General features: G+C 33.0%; 1 protein-coding gene across 3 annotated transcripts in view; it reads left to right on the top strand.

The window, feature by feature from the left end:
- Sim (single-minded) overlaps nt 1–16,911 on the top strand; it is a 38,484-nt gene extending 21,573 nt beyond the window's left edge. For 2 of the 3 annotated variants that reach the window (XM_070308107.1, XM_070308106.1), the window contains exons 2-9: nt 4,454–4,747; nt 6,764–6,849; nt 7,051–7,140; nt 7,462–7,683; nt 11,269–11,480; nt 12,601–12,707; nt 14,227–14,703; nt 14,999–16,909. In XM_070308107.1, the coding sequence (XP_070164208.1) occupies nt 4,573–4,747; nt 6,764–6,849; nt 7,051–7,140; nt 7,462–7,683; nt 11,269–11,480; nt 12,601–12,707; nt 14,227–14,703; nt 14,999–15,693 (2,064 nt within the window). In that variant the 5' untranslated portion in view covers nt 4,454–4,572 and the 3' untranslated portion in view covers nt 15,694–16,909. Of the gene's footprint in view, nt 1–4,453; nt 4,748–6,763; nt 6,850–7,033; nt 7,141–7,461; nt 7,684–11,268; nt 11,481–12,600; nt 12,708–14,226; nt 14,704–14,998 lie in introns of those variants that run through there. The other variant, XM_070308109.1, reaches the window with a different exon arrangement.
- The last annotated feature ends 727 nt before the right edge of the window (nt 16,912–17,638 follow it).

The raw sequence follows: 17,638 nt of genomic DNA, 5'->3' as shown, positions 1-17,638 counted from the left end.
CAAATTTATTTAAACTTCCAAATTTGTTAATTTGAATTAAAGCTAAGCAAATATATAAGAAATATTCCATATTATTTTTTTACATGTTTTGTAATTACATAGCAAAATTAAATGTATGTTTAAAATTCCAGCGAGGAAAAAAATTAAACTAATTATTGAACATGTCGATTTTTGTAAAGAAAATTGTTGATTATTAAAAGTTGTGTATTAATTGATTTTCGCGCTCTGTTTTAAATCATAGATAATTTATTTCGTTATTTATTAATTCATTTTCATTATTATATCATTATTTTATTAACGATATTTACAGTCGCAAAAAAAAAAACACTCTTAATGTGCTAAAGATTTCGAATGAGATTTATTTATTTTCATTCTGATTATAAAGCATACAGAAAATAATTATTTTCCTATTCAAATTTTTATAGTAAATAATTTGAATACAGATTAAAATAATTCGCAAACTTAGATTTAACTCTTGAGATAATTATCCAATTTAATCGGATATTCAAGTATTTGAATAATCGCAATTGATAATTATTTTGGATGGTTTAGATATTACATGATTTAGATATATTTATAGTCTTAACATCAATGAATGCTAATCTTTTTCTTCGTTCAAGAAAATCCATATTATTAAAACGAATTTCAAATCAAACTTTATCGCAATTGATTATGCGTTCACATTGTCAAGCCAAATTTCAAATCAAATTTTTTCGCAATTAATCACGCTAAACCTCGAGTCGTAACCACTTCGATGTTGAAGAAAGCTTGCAGCGTTTCTCCAAAATTCAAAAATTCGTCATCAAAGAATGTCGTTTTTTTATAAAGTTACACACGCTATATTAGACAATGCCTCGAATCGAATCGCAAATGAGACGAACCAAATTGTGAATAAATAAGGATAATTTTCTGATTCGATTCGTATACTTTATGAATCAGACCAATGCATTAGTCTTTGACAGACAGGATATGAAATGAATACGATGAAAAATGTTTACAATTAATTAAAGTCTCTTACAAAGTTCAATTATTATAGAATGTTAAAAATTCTCCTTTGAATAAATTCCATGTTTTAATAAATAAAAATACATCAATTTAAAAAAAAAAATGTTGTTTATGTGTGCGAAAAAATTAAGAACTTATAAAGATACTTCACATTGTAATCAAAGCTTCTAATTGTTAATACAAACATAATTATAAGTATTGTTATTTTCACAATTTTTATATTATTAATTTAGCACTTCTCATCATAAATAATTATCACAGTCATTATTTTCTTAATTAGTCACTGGCAGTTATTAACTAAACTGTTTTATGCGCGCGAAATGACGTCTTTGGCTGGAAGCCACCTCTAATTTCCGCCACGATAATTCTTGAATATCTCGTGGTTGCAACGTGGGAGCGCTGCATTGGAATTGGCCAATGAGAAAGCAACTTATTCTCGGTGTGTAAAATCACTTTTCCCCGGACCTATTCACTCCTACGGCCTATCACGAACCTGCAGTTTTCCTAACAATGCAACGAGCACGAATGATGTTTGAGCGTGGTTTCCACGAATGCAGAAATGGTGGCAACCGACATTATGTTTTGCATATTATCGCGAAGAAATAATATTTCCAGGTAGCATAACAATGCATATGTAAATTCCTCATAATATTGTGTATGGTTTTGTTTGGCTCTTATCTCAATATCTTTCTTTGCTTGAATATCTTAAAACGTTAAGTTCGAGGAATTTGTTGGACATACCAGTTAACTGTGTTTAGGATTCTGAAATTTTCTCACTCAATAGCAGCCATTCAATTTCAATATTCTAACAGTTGATATTCTTATCAAATTATTCATTGTGAAAAGGGCAAAAATGGTGTCACACACATATATATATATATATATATATATATATATATATATATATATATATATATACATATATAGAAAAAATAATTATTGTTTAGAAAGATTATATTTAAATTTAAAAAAAGCTCTAAAAAAATAAAGTGAGGAATGACTTTTCTAAAATAAAACAAAAAGACACATAGAGCATGTTCTGTGCATTTGATAAAATATTCCTCTCTAAGAGAATCGACAGTCGTGTGCGTCGGTTAGAACAGTCACCGAATGTAAAGCGGCAAAAAAATGCATTATTCAAGCAAATTTCCATCCGAGAGAAGTCCGGGTAGCTCTACGTCGTTAGATTGCTCTCTTGCTGGCGCTTTAATGACAGTTTGCTCCCTTTGCTTTCATTTCTTAGAACGAGGAGCTTCATCATTACGCGGCATTCGCGCAATATCATTCGCCAACAACTACGTATCATAAATCCTTCTCTATCGCAGTTAGAAAGTACTTAAGGAATTCATTTCGGCCTCTGATTTAAAGTAGAAGATATTTTAATCGAATTTAATTTTACCGATACATACAGAATTGGTTCCAAGAGTCAAAAATAATATAGCAAAAAAATTCAAACAACTTAATTTTTTGCGTAACGCACTGACGGCAACGCACTGTTAAAGTATATATGCAGTAAATTTAATTCGCAAGAAGAATATGATTTGATGACTTTTAATTTCGTTCAACAAAGAATTAATTATATTTTGCATTTTTCGCGGAGCTTTGGGGTTGGGCGGGACGGAGGGGGGGGGCGGGGGGAGGGGGGGGGAGAAAACTAACTTTTCTTTTTATTCCTCTTAAAATATTATTTTTAAATAAAATATAAGAATCCGTATATGTATATATGTATATATGTATATAAAAATATTGAAGAAATATTGAAGATACATAGCAATCGCATAATTTTTTTCTCACATTGTTCAACGCTCTGTTAATAGAAGCCGGTTCGATTGCAAATTCTTCGCCGATTTATACTTTCGAAATTCGTCACGCTTCCGTAAAGTTATGGAAAATTAAAATAAAATTCGTAGTCCGAATTTTATGGATTGTACACGATGTGTCCATAGAGACAGTTCTATTTCATCTGGGAAAAATGTAATTCAACTTCGAACGTGATTTCGAAATAAAGTCACGACCGCCAATACTGCAAGACAAATAATTGCGCCTGCAAAATTCCGATCTCTACAGGCCAATGACCTTTCCGATGCGATTCTTTTGCATGAAACATAAAAAAATTATGTAAAATCTGTATGCCATTATCACGCCGGTCATTTAATGTATAAAGCATTATTCATCTTATTGTAGACATAATAAATATTTACGATATACAAATATATGACAGATAATATAAATTGTAGAACCATCCTTATAAAATAATATATAAATAAATTCTAATATAAATTATTCAATAATAATCACGTATGTGATTGATATTTATATCAAGAAAAAGATGAAGGAAAAAGTTTAAGGAGAAGAGTATAGCAGTTTCAAAATATTCTGTAGATAGAGTGCCTCCGGCGAGGACAAGGCGGGCAACAGCCATATTCTCCGACCTATTATCGATATTGTCGAGATATCGGGTGTTACATCGGCAGAGATGCCGACGACATTAACGATGACGAGGAATTGCGATTATAGCGGGTATGGAACTGGAACTCGTGTAGTCAGCCGTGTCAAGCATAGCGGAGTTAAGTTAATTCATCCCGGTATGCCGATAGCGCGACTATTTTACGCTGTCGCTTGTGCAACACAATTGCGATTTGTGTTATTGCTGCATCGATTTTGCACGCACACATACAAATCACGCATACCCAACTTCACCATAAACCTCTAATATTGTTTGACGTATTAAATTGTATCCTTAAAAACTTCTCGTGTATATATTGTATATATACACGATAAACGTGCGATGTATTGCGATCTCTTTTCAATTTTGTTTATAGGAAATATTTGATTTTTAGTTTGTAATATTAAATATTATATTATTAAATTATATATATAGATATGCATAATTATTGAGAATTATGAATAATTATATATTTTATAACTCTTTGTAATTTAACAAGAAACTATATTTATTATATCTTATATTTAATAAAAAATTATTTATTTTTCATGTTCAGAAAAAAATATATTATTTTTCAACTTCAGAAATTTAAAGCTTCTTTAAGATTCGAAGCTCTTAAAATTTCAATGTTTAACAACATCACATTAAATCATCATGTAAAATTCAACAAAATATAATACTCAATACAAAATCTTAATTGTAGTGTAATACACAATATTCTCTACATCATAAAAAGTCACTATTATAATATTATATTTTTATAACTTATTGGAAAAAATATTAATATATTCGCAGAAATTTTTTTTGTTAATACACTTACAATGATAAATATTTATTTATTTACTCACATTTTTGCCTGAAATAAATAAATAATTTCTAAAATTGAAATTATATATTCGAATTAGCATTGTATAGTAAAACAGTAAGATTTTATAATTTGCACATTTTATTCTTATAGTGCAATTAATGCGAATTAAAATATCTATTTTTATCCATTTACAGGCAGCAGCCCTTCCTCAGATACGTTGGATCTGAGCTCGCATCACCCGCATTGTTTTCATCACGATAATAATAATTCGATCAGTAGCCTCGCCACATCCGGACATCCGCAGGAAATCGTGATGAAAGAGAAAAGCAAGAACGCTGCGCGATCGCGCCGCGTTAAAGAAAATCAAGAATTTGTAGAGCTAGCGAAGTTACTGCCTCTTCCAGCCGCCATAACGACACAATTGGATAAGGCCAGCATCATTAGACTCACCACCAGTTATCTCAAAATGAGAGCTGTTTTCCCCCATGGTAATAAAATACAAATTGCAAATTATTAAAAAAAGCTCGTATTACAAAACATTATTTTTCATTATTTCGTTATATGTGTGTTGTTATCTTGCGATAACAGGATAATTGCTTTTTATGGTATCTTTTTTATTCATTATAAAAAGCAGATAAAAAAATTTAAAAAGCAAAGAGAGAGAGAGAGAGAGAGAGAGAGAGAAATAAAAAGTGATCAATGTGAGTTAATGTAAATTACAATACCATTCGCTTATCAGAAACGAACTCCTAAACTCACTAGAATATTATTACGCTATTCAAATTTCACGACAATAATTGAGCGCTAATAATCGCGAATTCATTTATAATCTTTTTGTTTTTATCAGCCGCAAGGGCTGGTATTCGTGAATTTAGCCACCGGACTCTTAGGCGCAAAGGGCAAATAGTATCGGATGAGATGGATGTGATTGCGCACTTAATGCATTGTTAGTCCTCGGCGCTTTGTAAGCAAAGCATGGGGTCCGTTATAGTGTTACAAAGGCCTTCCCCAGTTCGATTCTCCCTCTTACGACATCGACGAATTGAATTTCAAGTGGCTGCATCCCTCTAGAACGATCGCCCCGTCTTTATTCTCGGGAAAAAGAGACACGGCGCTCCTCACGACAACGCTTTTAGGGACGCTTTCTCAAACGCTTTGTTAAAAAGCGAGCGTTAAAATTTTTTAAGAGGCCGATTGCCGTCGATTACCACAAGATTGCCACAATTTTTTAACCAATCTAAAAAAAAAAAAGATTATCAAAGGAAATTTAATTTTTAGAAAGTTAATTTATTAATTCGTAATAACATCGATATTTCTCTCTCTTTCTCTTCCCTCCCTCCTCCCCTCCCCCCTCCCACCCTCTCTCTCTCTCTCTCTCCTTCTCTCTTCAACGAATAACATAACGGAGATTCAAAAATAATATCGATACCTATGACAAATCTTGATAAAATTCATTGAAATGACATTTATCTTTCATGTTTCCCAGACTTGTTACATCAGATTTCAATAATATAGAATTTTCGATGTAACACGGTGATAACGAAGAACTTTGAATCGAGACTGAAATGGTTTCCTTCTTTTGAGATGGATCGAACTGTCTATCAAATGCGCGCTATTGTATATTGATTCTCAAAAAAGATCTGATACGTGTCATGTATCAAAATAAGATTGACGATACGTCCAAGGAGCGTGCCAGTCGACAATCAAATTCTAAAGAAATATGCTCCAGAACATGTGATGTCTGAATTACATTTATATATGAACGTAATACGTGGATACGAGCAATTCCCGAAATTTTTCTGGATATCACAGTGAAATTTAAAATTCATTTATTAGCAAAGATAAATTAAACGCATTGACTGTGTTAATTTATAATTATGAAACATAAATGTTATACATATAAAATAAATTAAAATCGAATGCTTTAAGAAACTTAAGAAAAGAATCCATCAGCAAAAGAGTGGCTAAATCAAACTATTTCCCGTAGTCTTATATATGACAGAAAATGTTTTCGTCGCATGTATGCACATCGTGATTAATGCGCAGACAAGGAACGCATGCCATCATAGATTTAATTACACATTGTATATGAAATATCACTATAAATATACATATTGAATAAAAGATAAAAAGGAAATTGTGTGATATCTCGGTTGAAGTAAACATTGAAAATTTTCAAAATAAATTAAATTACAATATAGATAAATTAACAAATAAGAAAAAAGATATATTTTGTTAAATTATGACAAATTATTGGAAAAATTTTATTTATAGAACACTAATAATTTATAGAAAATACTATTACTCTGTTACCGTCATTTCTAATATGAGAATTTAACGTTAATTATTTTAAGTGCAACATGTATGCGGCGAATACAATTTGTGTTGTTCAATATATTTTGTCTAAAAAAAAAGGTATATTTTTTTGAAAAGGCATACATTCATGCTTGCATTCAATATAACAAGAAAGAAATTAATTTTTTAATTGAATCGAAATTTTCCAGGTCTTGGAGACGAATGGGGCGCTGCACCGCCGCCCAACAATCCCTTGGAGGCAGCGATTAAGGAACTGGGCTCTCATCTTTTACAAGTACATAAACATCATTTATATTCCTATCGATTTATAATTTTAGCATTGATCTGGAATTTTCATGTCGTTAATGCGCGATAATATTTTCTACTTGCAAAATTTTAACGATTTAAAATTCAATGAGATTATATTACTTATTATATTACATTCGCGTACAAGTTGTGAATTAAAACTGTGATAACAGATGATTTCTGACTGCAGACACTGGATGGGTTTATATTCGTCGTGGCGCCTGACGGGAAAATTATGTACATTAGCGAGACAGCTAGCGTGCATTTAGGTTTGTCCCAGGTGGGAGATATCCCCTCATTTATTTAATTAATTAATAATGTTATTTTGGTAATATCGAGAAAAACGGTTTTAGCAATCCATGCAACTACGTTTAATTATATTAGCATTTGATTCTATCATTTTTTTCATAAATAAAAATAAAAAAAGTTTTATCAAGAAAATATTAAAATAGATAAATAAACAATGTGAAAAAATATCTTGCATGCAATTCTCAATCAAATTTTTTCGCTCAAAATTACATTATTATGCGATTACGTCAAAAAAATTTGCATTAATTCAGAAACTATTGATGATGACTACGATAACTGTTCGTATGTACAGGTGGAATTAACAGGGAATAGTATATTCGAGTATATTTATCCGGACGATCGTAACGAGATGATTTCCGTGCTGAATCTTCCCCAAAGCCCCGCGGATCTCGCGGGTTTTACATTCCCGCCACCGAATTCGCGAGGAGAGATCGAGCTGGAACGTGCCTTTCTTCTCAGAATGAAATGCATTCTGGCGAAAAGAAACGCAGGCCTTGTCACGGAAGGATACAAGGTAAATAGAGATAGGGGGAAAACAAAATTTTTTTTTTCGCAAAAAATACTTTTGCATATGTCAAGTATTTTTGAAAATCATGTTTATCATAATTTAAGAAGTATTAATACGTCTTATTAAATTTATAATTGAAACTAAAATTTTCTACTATCCTTAAAAATGTATATATTCAAAAGTTTGATAATTATTTATATTAGGGTCGATCTCACAGATTTCAGTTGCCTTGTTATATATTATCAAAGACACGGTCCTGAGTAACTTTCAAAAATGCAATTTATTAAAAAGTTATAAACAAAATAAGTTTAATAAGTTTGAATAGTAATTTTCAAACAAAATAAGTTTTTCTTTTTTAAGCAAAATAAGTTTGAATAGTAATTTTTTGATACCACGTACGTTTAAGAAGAAATATATTTCGAATATGTTTTCTCTCTCTCAATACATAGTAATCGTAATACTACGGTCAGTATATGCTGTATTTGTTTATATTCTTCGTAAGTTATTCGTTTTATTTATAATAGCTGAATTTAAATGTCGCCATGTGTTATGATTATCATGAATTTTTTAAATATTATGGCAAATTAAAAGAAAAGAAATATGTCATAGTTTTATTTTTTATTATAAAGTAAAAGCATGGGCGGTGGAGGGGCGGAGTCCTTGCACTTCTACTCTCAAAAAATTCTAACTTAACCCAAACCTATTTCTCATTTTAAATTAATATTAGGGCTCCGTCCCTTCCCCGCCCACGCTTTCGCTTTATAATACACACATATACCATATACATATATTGTATATGTATACTTTTTAGTATTAATATCAGAAAATTACATTCTATTCGTTAAACTTATTTTGTTTGTAACTTCTTTTCTTAATAAACTACGAGCGATGGCTAAAACCTTTTGAAAATTACTCAGGACCGTATCCTTGATAATATATATCAAGGTCGTTAAAATCTATGAGGTCGACTCTAATGTAAATCATTACCAAAAATTTTAATATTATAATTTTATTGATTATTGTAGTAAAAATGACAAGTATCAAGTATGTAAACCAAGAAAATATTTTGTGCATCTTGTTTTTTTTTTTTTTTTAATATATGTCGAAAATTTTCAAAAATTAATTAATTTAAAGTAATGATTTCAAAAATCTAAATAGTCTAATATGATATTTATAAAAGCAAGAGAATAGAAAATAATCGTCAGTCTTTTTAGGTTTCGTAAGCCAATATTCACTACAAACAGAGTAAGCTCAAAAATAAAAGACAAACGTTTAAATGTATAAACGACTTAGCATAAGCATTCTTGTATTGTACATATACGAAATATTATAAAAAGAGAATAAAAATTTATACTAAACAATAGCTAAATAGGGATGCTATTGTACCGGTCACGCGCATTCATGAAAAAAGAAGCATCAAAGAGAGAGAGGCGACTAAAATTCGCTCCTATTCAATATATGTCTAAAAATACTACATTCTTTATATATTTCTATCAATTTTTTCTCGAAGAATTATATATATATTGAAAACATATTATTCATATAAAAGAAAATTGATAACACTAAAATTGATTTGCATAACAAAATTAAAAAAAAGCAACATTCTATATATTATATATTTGAAACAGGGTTAATTTAAAAAAACGTATATTTTTAAATAAGTATACAATTAATAATATGAAAAGTGCTTAATTTTCATAAATGACTTTGATCGTAATATAACTTTTTTCGACTGTTTGCCTTCAGATATTTACCGAATCTATTTCAGCCAACATGTTAGCTGATTAATCAGATTTACGGGATGCGATGCGCAAATTGCGAAAAATCACAGACCGACATTGATCTCGATTTATGAAACGGGGGACGGGGCCTTAATTTTCCGAAATCGGGTAAGATCGCCTGAATTAACTTTCCCCGATCGTCGTCAAACTTTCGACATATGCCCTGGCAATAACGGGCAACGTTATCGTTTTGACGAAAAACGAAGGGGGATAATACGCGACATACCTTGCACTTGCTAACCGAAGAAGACAAGCTCTTATGGAAGAAAATGTTTGGCAAATAGCTCGTTCAAACTATAGTGCCATGATGACTGTAGCCCTCGACAAAATCGTAAGCGAAAGATCCCCGATGGGCATTGGGCAAAGTCATGAATGCAACCCCTGCGAGCTGTTAGACCAGCCGAGAGACGCGGGGACAAGAGGGCGGACTTATCCCTATGACACTTATAGACATACAAAGACCGGATTATAGTTGGCTTCTCTTTTGTCGACGCGCGAACGGAAATGCTCGAATTAACGATTGTGCGTGAAATTGTAAGTGACAAAGAAAACCTGCTCCACAAATGTCAATGCGTGACAAGAAATCTTCAGAACGTATTAAATTGTGTTAAATTAGACCCAACTATCTACAAGCAATTTATCTGGATCTTTGTTTATATTTTAATATATTATAAATATGAAATATATATGTAATATACATTTAACGATACAACTTTAATTATTATATATAATTGTAATTATTTTAAATAAAGAATTTTTTTTTAGTCGATTTATATATATACGCCATTGTAAATTATTTTCTTTTAATGATACTAAGATCTTCTCAGGTCATTCAAGCATCTTTTTTAGCTTGCATTTTCTATTCAATATTCTATATTCAATTTTTGAATCTAATCAATATAATTCAATTATCCCCAATCAATATAATTCAATTGTTCTTTTATAAAATTACGTAAATTTTAACATTAATAAATTTTACATTAGTAGAGAGAATCAAATTATTAAAAATATTTTATTAATAGCTTTGATTGCTTTTGTTTGGCGAAACACGCGTGAATCCGGGGTGAGATCAAGGGTTGTGGTCGCCCTCTTCTTTAACTCTCTTCGAGTTCCTGTCGCGTCGCAACGCGCGCCGATGCACCGGGATCGCATACGCGAGGTGGCGTATGCGATCCCGTATGCAACACGGGCATAATAAGGGGCCTATTTGCTTCACAAATTTGCCCCGGTACTCGAGACGGGAGCGTGACATTCAGCAAGGCTTTTTCCGCATCATCGGCTATTCAATTAAGCAGGAATTGTTAATTTGCCGTTGTTCCGCGCGAATATCTCTACTTCAACGGCAGCGCGCGAGGGAGTCACTCGAGTATCGCACTTACGCTCGGCCAAAAGAATAATATCGCGAACGCTCGTATGCATTTCGCACTGCATGCGATGTATTACATGTGTTGTAGAGAATTTATTAGGATGAATGAGCTGTCAGAAATAAAAGATAGAAAATAAGATTCTACATATGTGTCAAGTGTCTTATCAATTCTCTGCGAATATTTTATATTTTATATAATAAAAATATGATTGAAAATATTGATTTGAAAATAGAAGAATACGTCAAGAGAACATATATAACAGTATATTGAATTATATATATATATATATATATATGTGTGTGTGTGTGTGTGTGTGTGTGTGTGTGTGTGTGTGTGTGTATGTGTGTGTGTTCGATTAATCTAAAAAAACTTTGAAAAATTGTAAATATTTAAGAAACTTTAGAAACGTAAAGTCTGCGATATTTTTTGATTCGGTGTTTCAGGTCATACATTGTTCCGGTTATTTAAAATGCATCGTGGAACTACCTATCGGATCTGAATACGAGGACGGTATTAGTCGTTGCGTCCGTAATGTCGGCCTATTGGCGGTCGGCCATTCACTGCCGACGAGTTCCATAACCGAAATTAAATTGCACCACAACATGTTCATGTTCCGGGCATCACTCGACCTGAAGCTCATATTTCTCGATGCACGGTAAGATTTTGACAATATGTCCCCATTAAATTTTCTTTTTTTTTTTTTCATATTTTCATCATTTTTTTTTCTAAAGATATTTTTCAAGTATTAATTATCAATGTAAACACCGTTTTCCTCATATTCTTTGGTCATTAATTTCAAAAATATGTAAATAGAAATAATTGATTAAATTTAACTAATAAGAAAGTCAATAATAATTACATAAATAAAAAAATTATATATCCAAAGAATATAAAGCAAAATGTATGATATAAATTGCGTAATAATATTTAATACAAATCTATATATATATAAACTATTATTTCTCTCGAATAAACTTCTTTTTATTAATAAAGACGGATCTTTCCCCGTTGCAAGAGGAAGCGAGCAGCGTTGACTCGAGCACTGGGACGTAGTGGATTATTTATTTCCAATGTAATTATAGTTGGGTGTCGTATTGCGCCGTTAATATTTCGATGGAGGGCCCGCGCGCGGTGCCCCCGATCGAGAGGGGTACGACCATTAAAATCAGGTTCGTGTTACCGAGCGCTACCGCGTATATATCCCTTTTTTTTTTTTTTTTTCCTTTCCATCCGCGGCAAATAAATATCCACCACTGGCGAGCCTGACGAGCCCGCGTTACGCACCCGCTTGTTCACTGGGAACGAACACGTGATGTAGTATAAATATAGCGCGGATAGAAGAGTGCGATGAAATTTTATATTATACATACATACGTCGGAATCGCTCGGCTAGCGCGCATTGTGCAAACTCGCGACGCTCGCACCGTAAATCCCGACGAAAATAAGTCCGATTACAAAGAACAATCAACGGATCTATTGGCTTGTAGCTCCGTAAACATTGCGCGCGGATGATATACGACGCGTTGTGAATTATATGGGATAACTAATTGCGTGTGGCTAAATATGATATAGACACGTTTCTATAATTCAAAAAAATTATATAATAAATTTAGATTCCCCCCCCCCCAAAAAAAAAAAATTCCTTCCAGAGAAAATGTGAGCTTTCTTAATATACGCATATTAGAGCTGTAATGCACTAAACAGAGAGATATAATAAACTCGCATAAAAAGAAATGGGAAAAAGTCATTTATCAGCGTATTTTGTGTTATTACAGGGTAGCCCAATTAACAGGATACGACCCGCCGGATCTTATCGAGAAGACACTATATCATTATGTACACGGTTGCGATGTTCTGCAACTACGACATGCTCATCATGTTTGTAAGCATTCCTTTATATTATTATTCGTTGTAAAACCTATTTTATATATGACAGATTAAATAATTTTACTATTATTTACAATTCCCTTTTTTAATAGATTATATAGATAATATATTTAATATATTATCTTTTGTATGCTATTTTCAATGTAATATTTATGCATATTATATCCAGGAAAAAAATTTATTTATATTTCTTTAAATAATTTAATTTAGTTCAATACTCTAGCTATTTACTTAACAAACTGCATAGACTTAAATTTGTTTAAAATGTTTCATTTTATATTAACAAATTTCTATTGAAAGTATTCGATAATAGAATCAAAAGGTTATTTTTACACAAATTTTGTTCTCGTATAATGCATGCAATTATTTATATGAAAAGATGGTCGTACACTTCATTTTGTATATATTATATTTTCATTGTATATATCTTTCTTAACCGAAAGTCAACCTCCATTTTCAAGGGACTCTCAATCATATTGCAAATCCAAAAGAATAACTTTCAAACAAACGTGCGAAAATATTTTTCTCGATATTTTCTGTGTCGACCGATGGTCCGATGGAGGTCTTCTCAAGTTGGCACGCTACTCGAGGAGGATAGACTCTTCATGAACCGAAAGCAGCTGACGCTGCTTAACTCGGCGACGTCTTTGCATCGCCCTTACAAAATATTCTTTGATCTTTTCTCACGTTTCTCGCGTGCCGCATAGTTACAATGCATTTCCATTCTTTTCCACCTTTTCTCCCTCGAAACGCCATCGCCCGCGCTTATTCTAAGTATGTGCACACGTGGTATACCTGGGATGTACATTATTGATTGAATAATGCTGCCACAGTGCGCCGACGAAAAGAGGAGACCGCCGACATGCGCGCGTGTCTATACGTCTCTCTCTCTCTCTCTCTTTCTCTGTGCGTGCGCGGGTGTGTACGTGAGAGAAAGAGAGAGGGAGAGAGAGAGAGAGAGAGCGTAAAAGCAAGAGAGAGTAGAGGTGAGGGAGATTCAGCGAAAGGTGAGAGATGAGGTAGGAGGCTGTTACTGCTATCACTGTTTGAACAGACTCGCAGTTTCACGAGCGCGACTCGAAGGGAACCTGACATAATGCCGCTAATGTCTGCGCCTACGGATTGCGCGACGTCGCTGTCTGTCCTGCTCGTTTTTTTTTTTTCGCAATTTGAGAGCGATATCATAGATGTCTGAAAGATATTTTTTCCCCAAGAGATCGTATACATAATCTTTCTTCTTGAATTATATATATTAAAATTTTCCCTTAAATTCAAACAATTTTTTCCTCTTTGCTTATTTTTCCTAGCATAATTGCTAAAAATAAAGATGTTAAAACTAGCTTCAAATACAAATTTTATAAAAATGAAATGCACAAAACAAAATCCAGTAGTAATATATATGTATATATATATACACATTAACGAAAAAAAAATAATATTATGGATTATAATCACACACACACACACAAAGTATCATTAAACCTTGCTAACGATCACCATTGCCTTGTTGGCAGTATTGCGCAAAGGTCAAGTCACCACAAGATACTACAGATTTCTGACCAAAACTGGTGGCTGGGTATGGATGCAGTCATACGTGACCATTGTGCATAATTCAAGAAGCTCGCGACCGCATTGTATCGTCTCTGTCAATTATGTGTTGACGGCCACCGAAAGTACCGGCCTTATTCTGAATTGCGAGCAAAAGTCGTCGTGCTCGAGTCCCGGGAATCCACCAAGCGCGCCCGTCTCAACACCTACGATTGGCACAAATGACTTGGACAATCACAGTCCGAGTCCTCCTTACCGCGGTAGAACCAAGGAACCACCGGATACCGATTACGCCGACAGTTCTGGCTATCCCAACTCAGAATATATGACAGGCTCGACGAATCATTATCTGTCATCATCGCCGTTCGCGTCGCACAGCATCAACGGTGCGACTCACGAGGACAGCGCTTACTATAGTCCGGATTTGTTCTATCAATATAATGGTGAGTCTAAAATTAATTTTGCACTCGATAATGGCATATTTAAATTTCTCAACATTTCTCTTTTCCAAATTTCAGACTATAGATAAGAATAATAAAAGACTAAATGAAGAACAATTCAAAAATAAAAACTGTAAAAATAATGTAACAATATAAAAATAAAAATTTAGACACACAATTTTATCTTCCCTTATTGTTTGCTCACCAATTTTTTCAATAAAATTGTTATAATTATAAATAAATATTATACAGTTTATCCGATTCTAACCGATATCATTATATTCCTTATAATTTCGAGATCTCCATCAAGACCCCGTAAACACTCTACAACACCAACATGAGGCGCATCATCAGCATCTTTTACACCAAGCCACCTCCTTGACTATCCAACAACAGAGTCCGCAGAATAATCAGCAGAAACGACAGCACCCTCAGCATCTGCTGCATCAAACAAACCCTTTGACGTCACTCGAACAGCAGCAACAACACAGCCCCCAGAGCGGCCAGCAGAAACGACCTTACTCAACATCTTCAAGTTCCTGCGGCAGCACCGATGGTCTGGACGTGCATTTGACGAATTCTCTGCTACCATCCGGATATCATTCATCGCATCACCATCATCACATGCCGGATTCGACGTCATCGACAACATTAAACGAGGCAGGTGGTGTTATCATGTACCCAAACTGTGGCTTCAACAACAACGAAAGCTACAACGCCGCGACGCTTCAACATCACGAAGGCTACCAGCAAGGTCACTCTTGTGGTCAGCCTCACCATAGCAATGGTAATGCAACGGTGAAACACCCTCATCACCATCACCTGGAGACTTCATCGACCGGCTACACCAGCGTCATCGTTGATTCCCAACAATACAGTCCTAGCACTGTTTCCCAGGAATTACACGCGCATCAAACGGTATCAGTGAATAGCGGCACTCCGCCATTGCATCATCAGCCTCATTATGAAACACATCATCAGTTTGTTCACTGACATCAATTCGAGGTGCCTTGCACGTAGCATTTCGACGCCGCTTGCGACGACGGCGCGTGCGGGCATCATCATCACCATCGTCGTCATCATCATCATCATCATCATCATCATCATCAACAACAACAGCGTCATTGCGCAGAGACTGAATGCAATGAAGAGCAATATTCTGATCATCAGACGAATAGTGGTTCTTACAATGCTTCGGAACCTCACGTCACTTACGTCACGCCCTACAAACGACTCTGGAAGATGGAGGAAAAAAATGTCTCAATCTTGAAAGGTAATTCGTAATCAATGGCAAAAGATAAGTATCATCAGAGAGATGGCAAATATTGTTATTAATAATCAAATACTACAAAAATAAAAATAAGTTCTCATCTTTTGATATTAAATTTACTTCGTTATGCAGTTTTTAAAAGTTTAACATTATTATTCATAAATTTAGTTTTGCGTATATATGTGGAAATTATCAACAAGGAAGTGTGTTTGATAAGAATGACAAGATATTATTTCAAGATATTATTTTTCATTGCTGACAGATACTTCATAAAGTTCGTGGTGGAAAAAAGTTGCGACAAAACGGCCAATTCTATTTATGGACTAGGATTCGGGAAATATGTAACTGTTCCTATTCATAATCGCGGCATATGTTTTTCTTTTACCCATATTCTCGCAAGAAGTAAAATACAACTGAAAATAACGAACTGAAACGACTGAAATGCCGAAACGATCGAAATAATCTCTTTGATTCCAATATTTTTTATCAGCTGTGATAAATACTGTTAAAAATGCTATTAGATTAGAAACATAATGATGAATATAACATCTATTATTTTTCTTTTTTTTTAATAACTAAATCTAAACATGACAATTTGAAAAATTACGAAGACTTGGTAGGATCAATACGATTGCAATATACGATAAATAACGATAATGTAGAGTGCAACTGATCCTAATATCATTTTTCAAATAATAAATAATGTAGTTTGGATGATCACAATATGGCTACCTCAATGCCGTAATCAATATTAAACGCGTATATGCTAATTGAATGATCGTGGTATCAAAAATTAGCGCAAATGACACTCTGATCGATGATGACTTTATGCGTCATAAAAAATATTGCTAGTAAAGAAACTTGTAAATTTCTATATACGTATGTGTATCACATATCTCGAGATGTGACAGTAATTATTAATTTGTGATATATTATAACTTAAATCAATACAACGATGTATGATTTAATGTAAATATTTTATATTTTATTTTATATTATATTTTATATTTTATATTTTATATTATACAAATTTTATCACAGTTTAAAATATCGCGGGTGACGTCTCCTTTTCATTTTCAACCCTGCGATATGGCCAACTTCTGACTCGACATTATGATCGAATGACAACATATAATATACATCAATCTCTAACGCACGAGTCAGAAATTGGCCATATCGCAGGACCGAAAATGAAAAAGTAGACGTTACCTACGATATTTTAACGGTTTCTAGTTTGACACTCTGAAAATAAAGGCGATTTTGGGGAATTTTTTTAGAGAAAAGTATAAAACATATTAATTCTAAATTTTGCACGTTTATTAAATAACATTTTTAATATATCCTGAATTTTTTTCAAACAAAAATATTTGTTTGTTTCGAAGTTATAGTAGTCCAACCAGGGTGTAAAAAAAAAAAAGTACATGATTCCAGCCATTATAGTGATCTGAAATAAAAAAACTAAAAAAATTCTTAATCTGTATGAGTGTAATTATCGTGTCAACTAAAATTAAATCGATATTTGCAAAATTCAAATTTTGCGACTTAGAAAACTAAATTTTTGGTGAAAAATGAATTTTTTTTTTTTTTTTTTGTTGAGACGCTGCCATCATTTTTCAATATTTTTTTTTATTCTAGTTCACGGGATAACCATACTCAGATTAAGATTTT

This window comes from Polyergus mexicanus, unplaced genomic scaffold (assembly GCF_030449975.1).
Source record: "Polyergus mexicanus isolate NDT 795.1 unplaced genomic scaffold, iyPolMexi1.0 SCAF_15, whole genome shotgun sequence".
Lineage (NCBI taxonomy): Eukaryota > Metazoa > Arthropoda > Insecta > Hymenoptera > Formicidae > Polyergus > Polyergus mexicanus.
The sequence above is the reverse complement of the archived record's forward strand: the minus strand, read 5'-3'. Positions and strand labels throughout refer to the sequence as shown.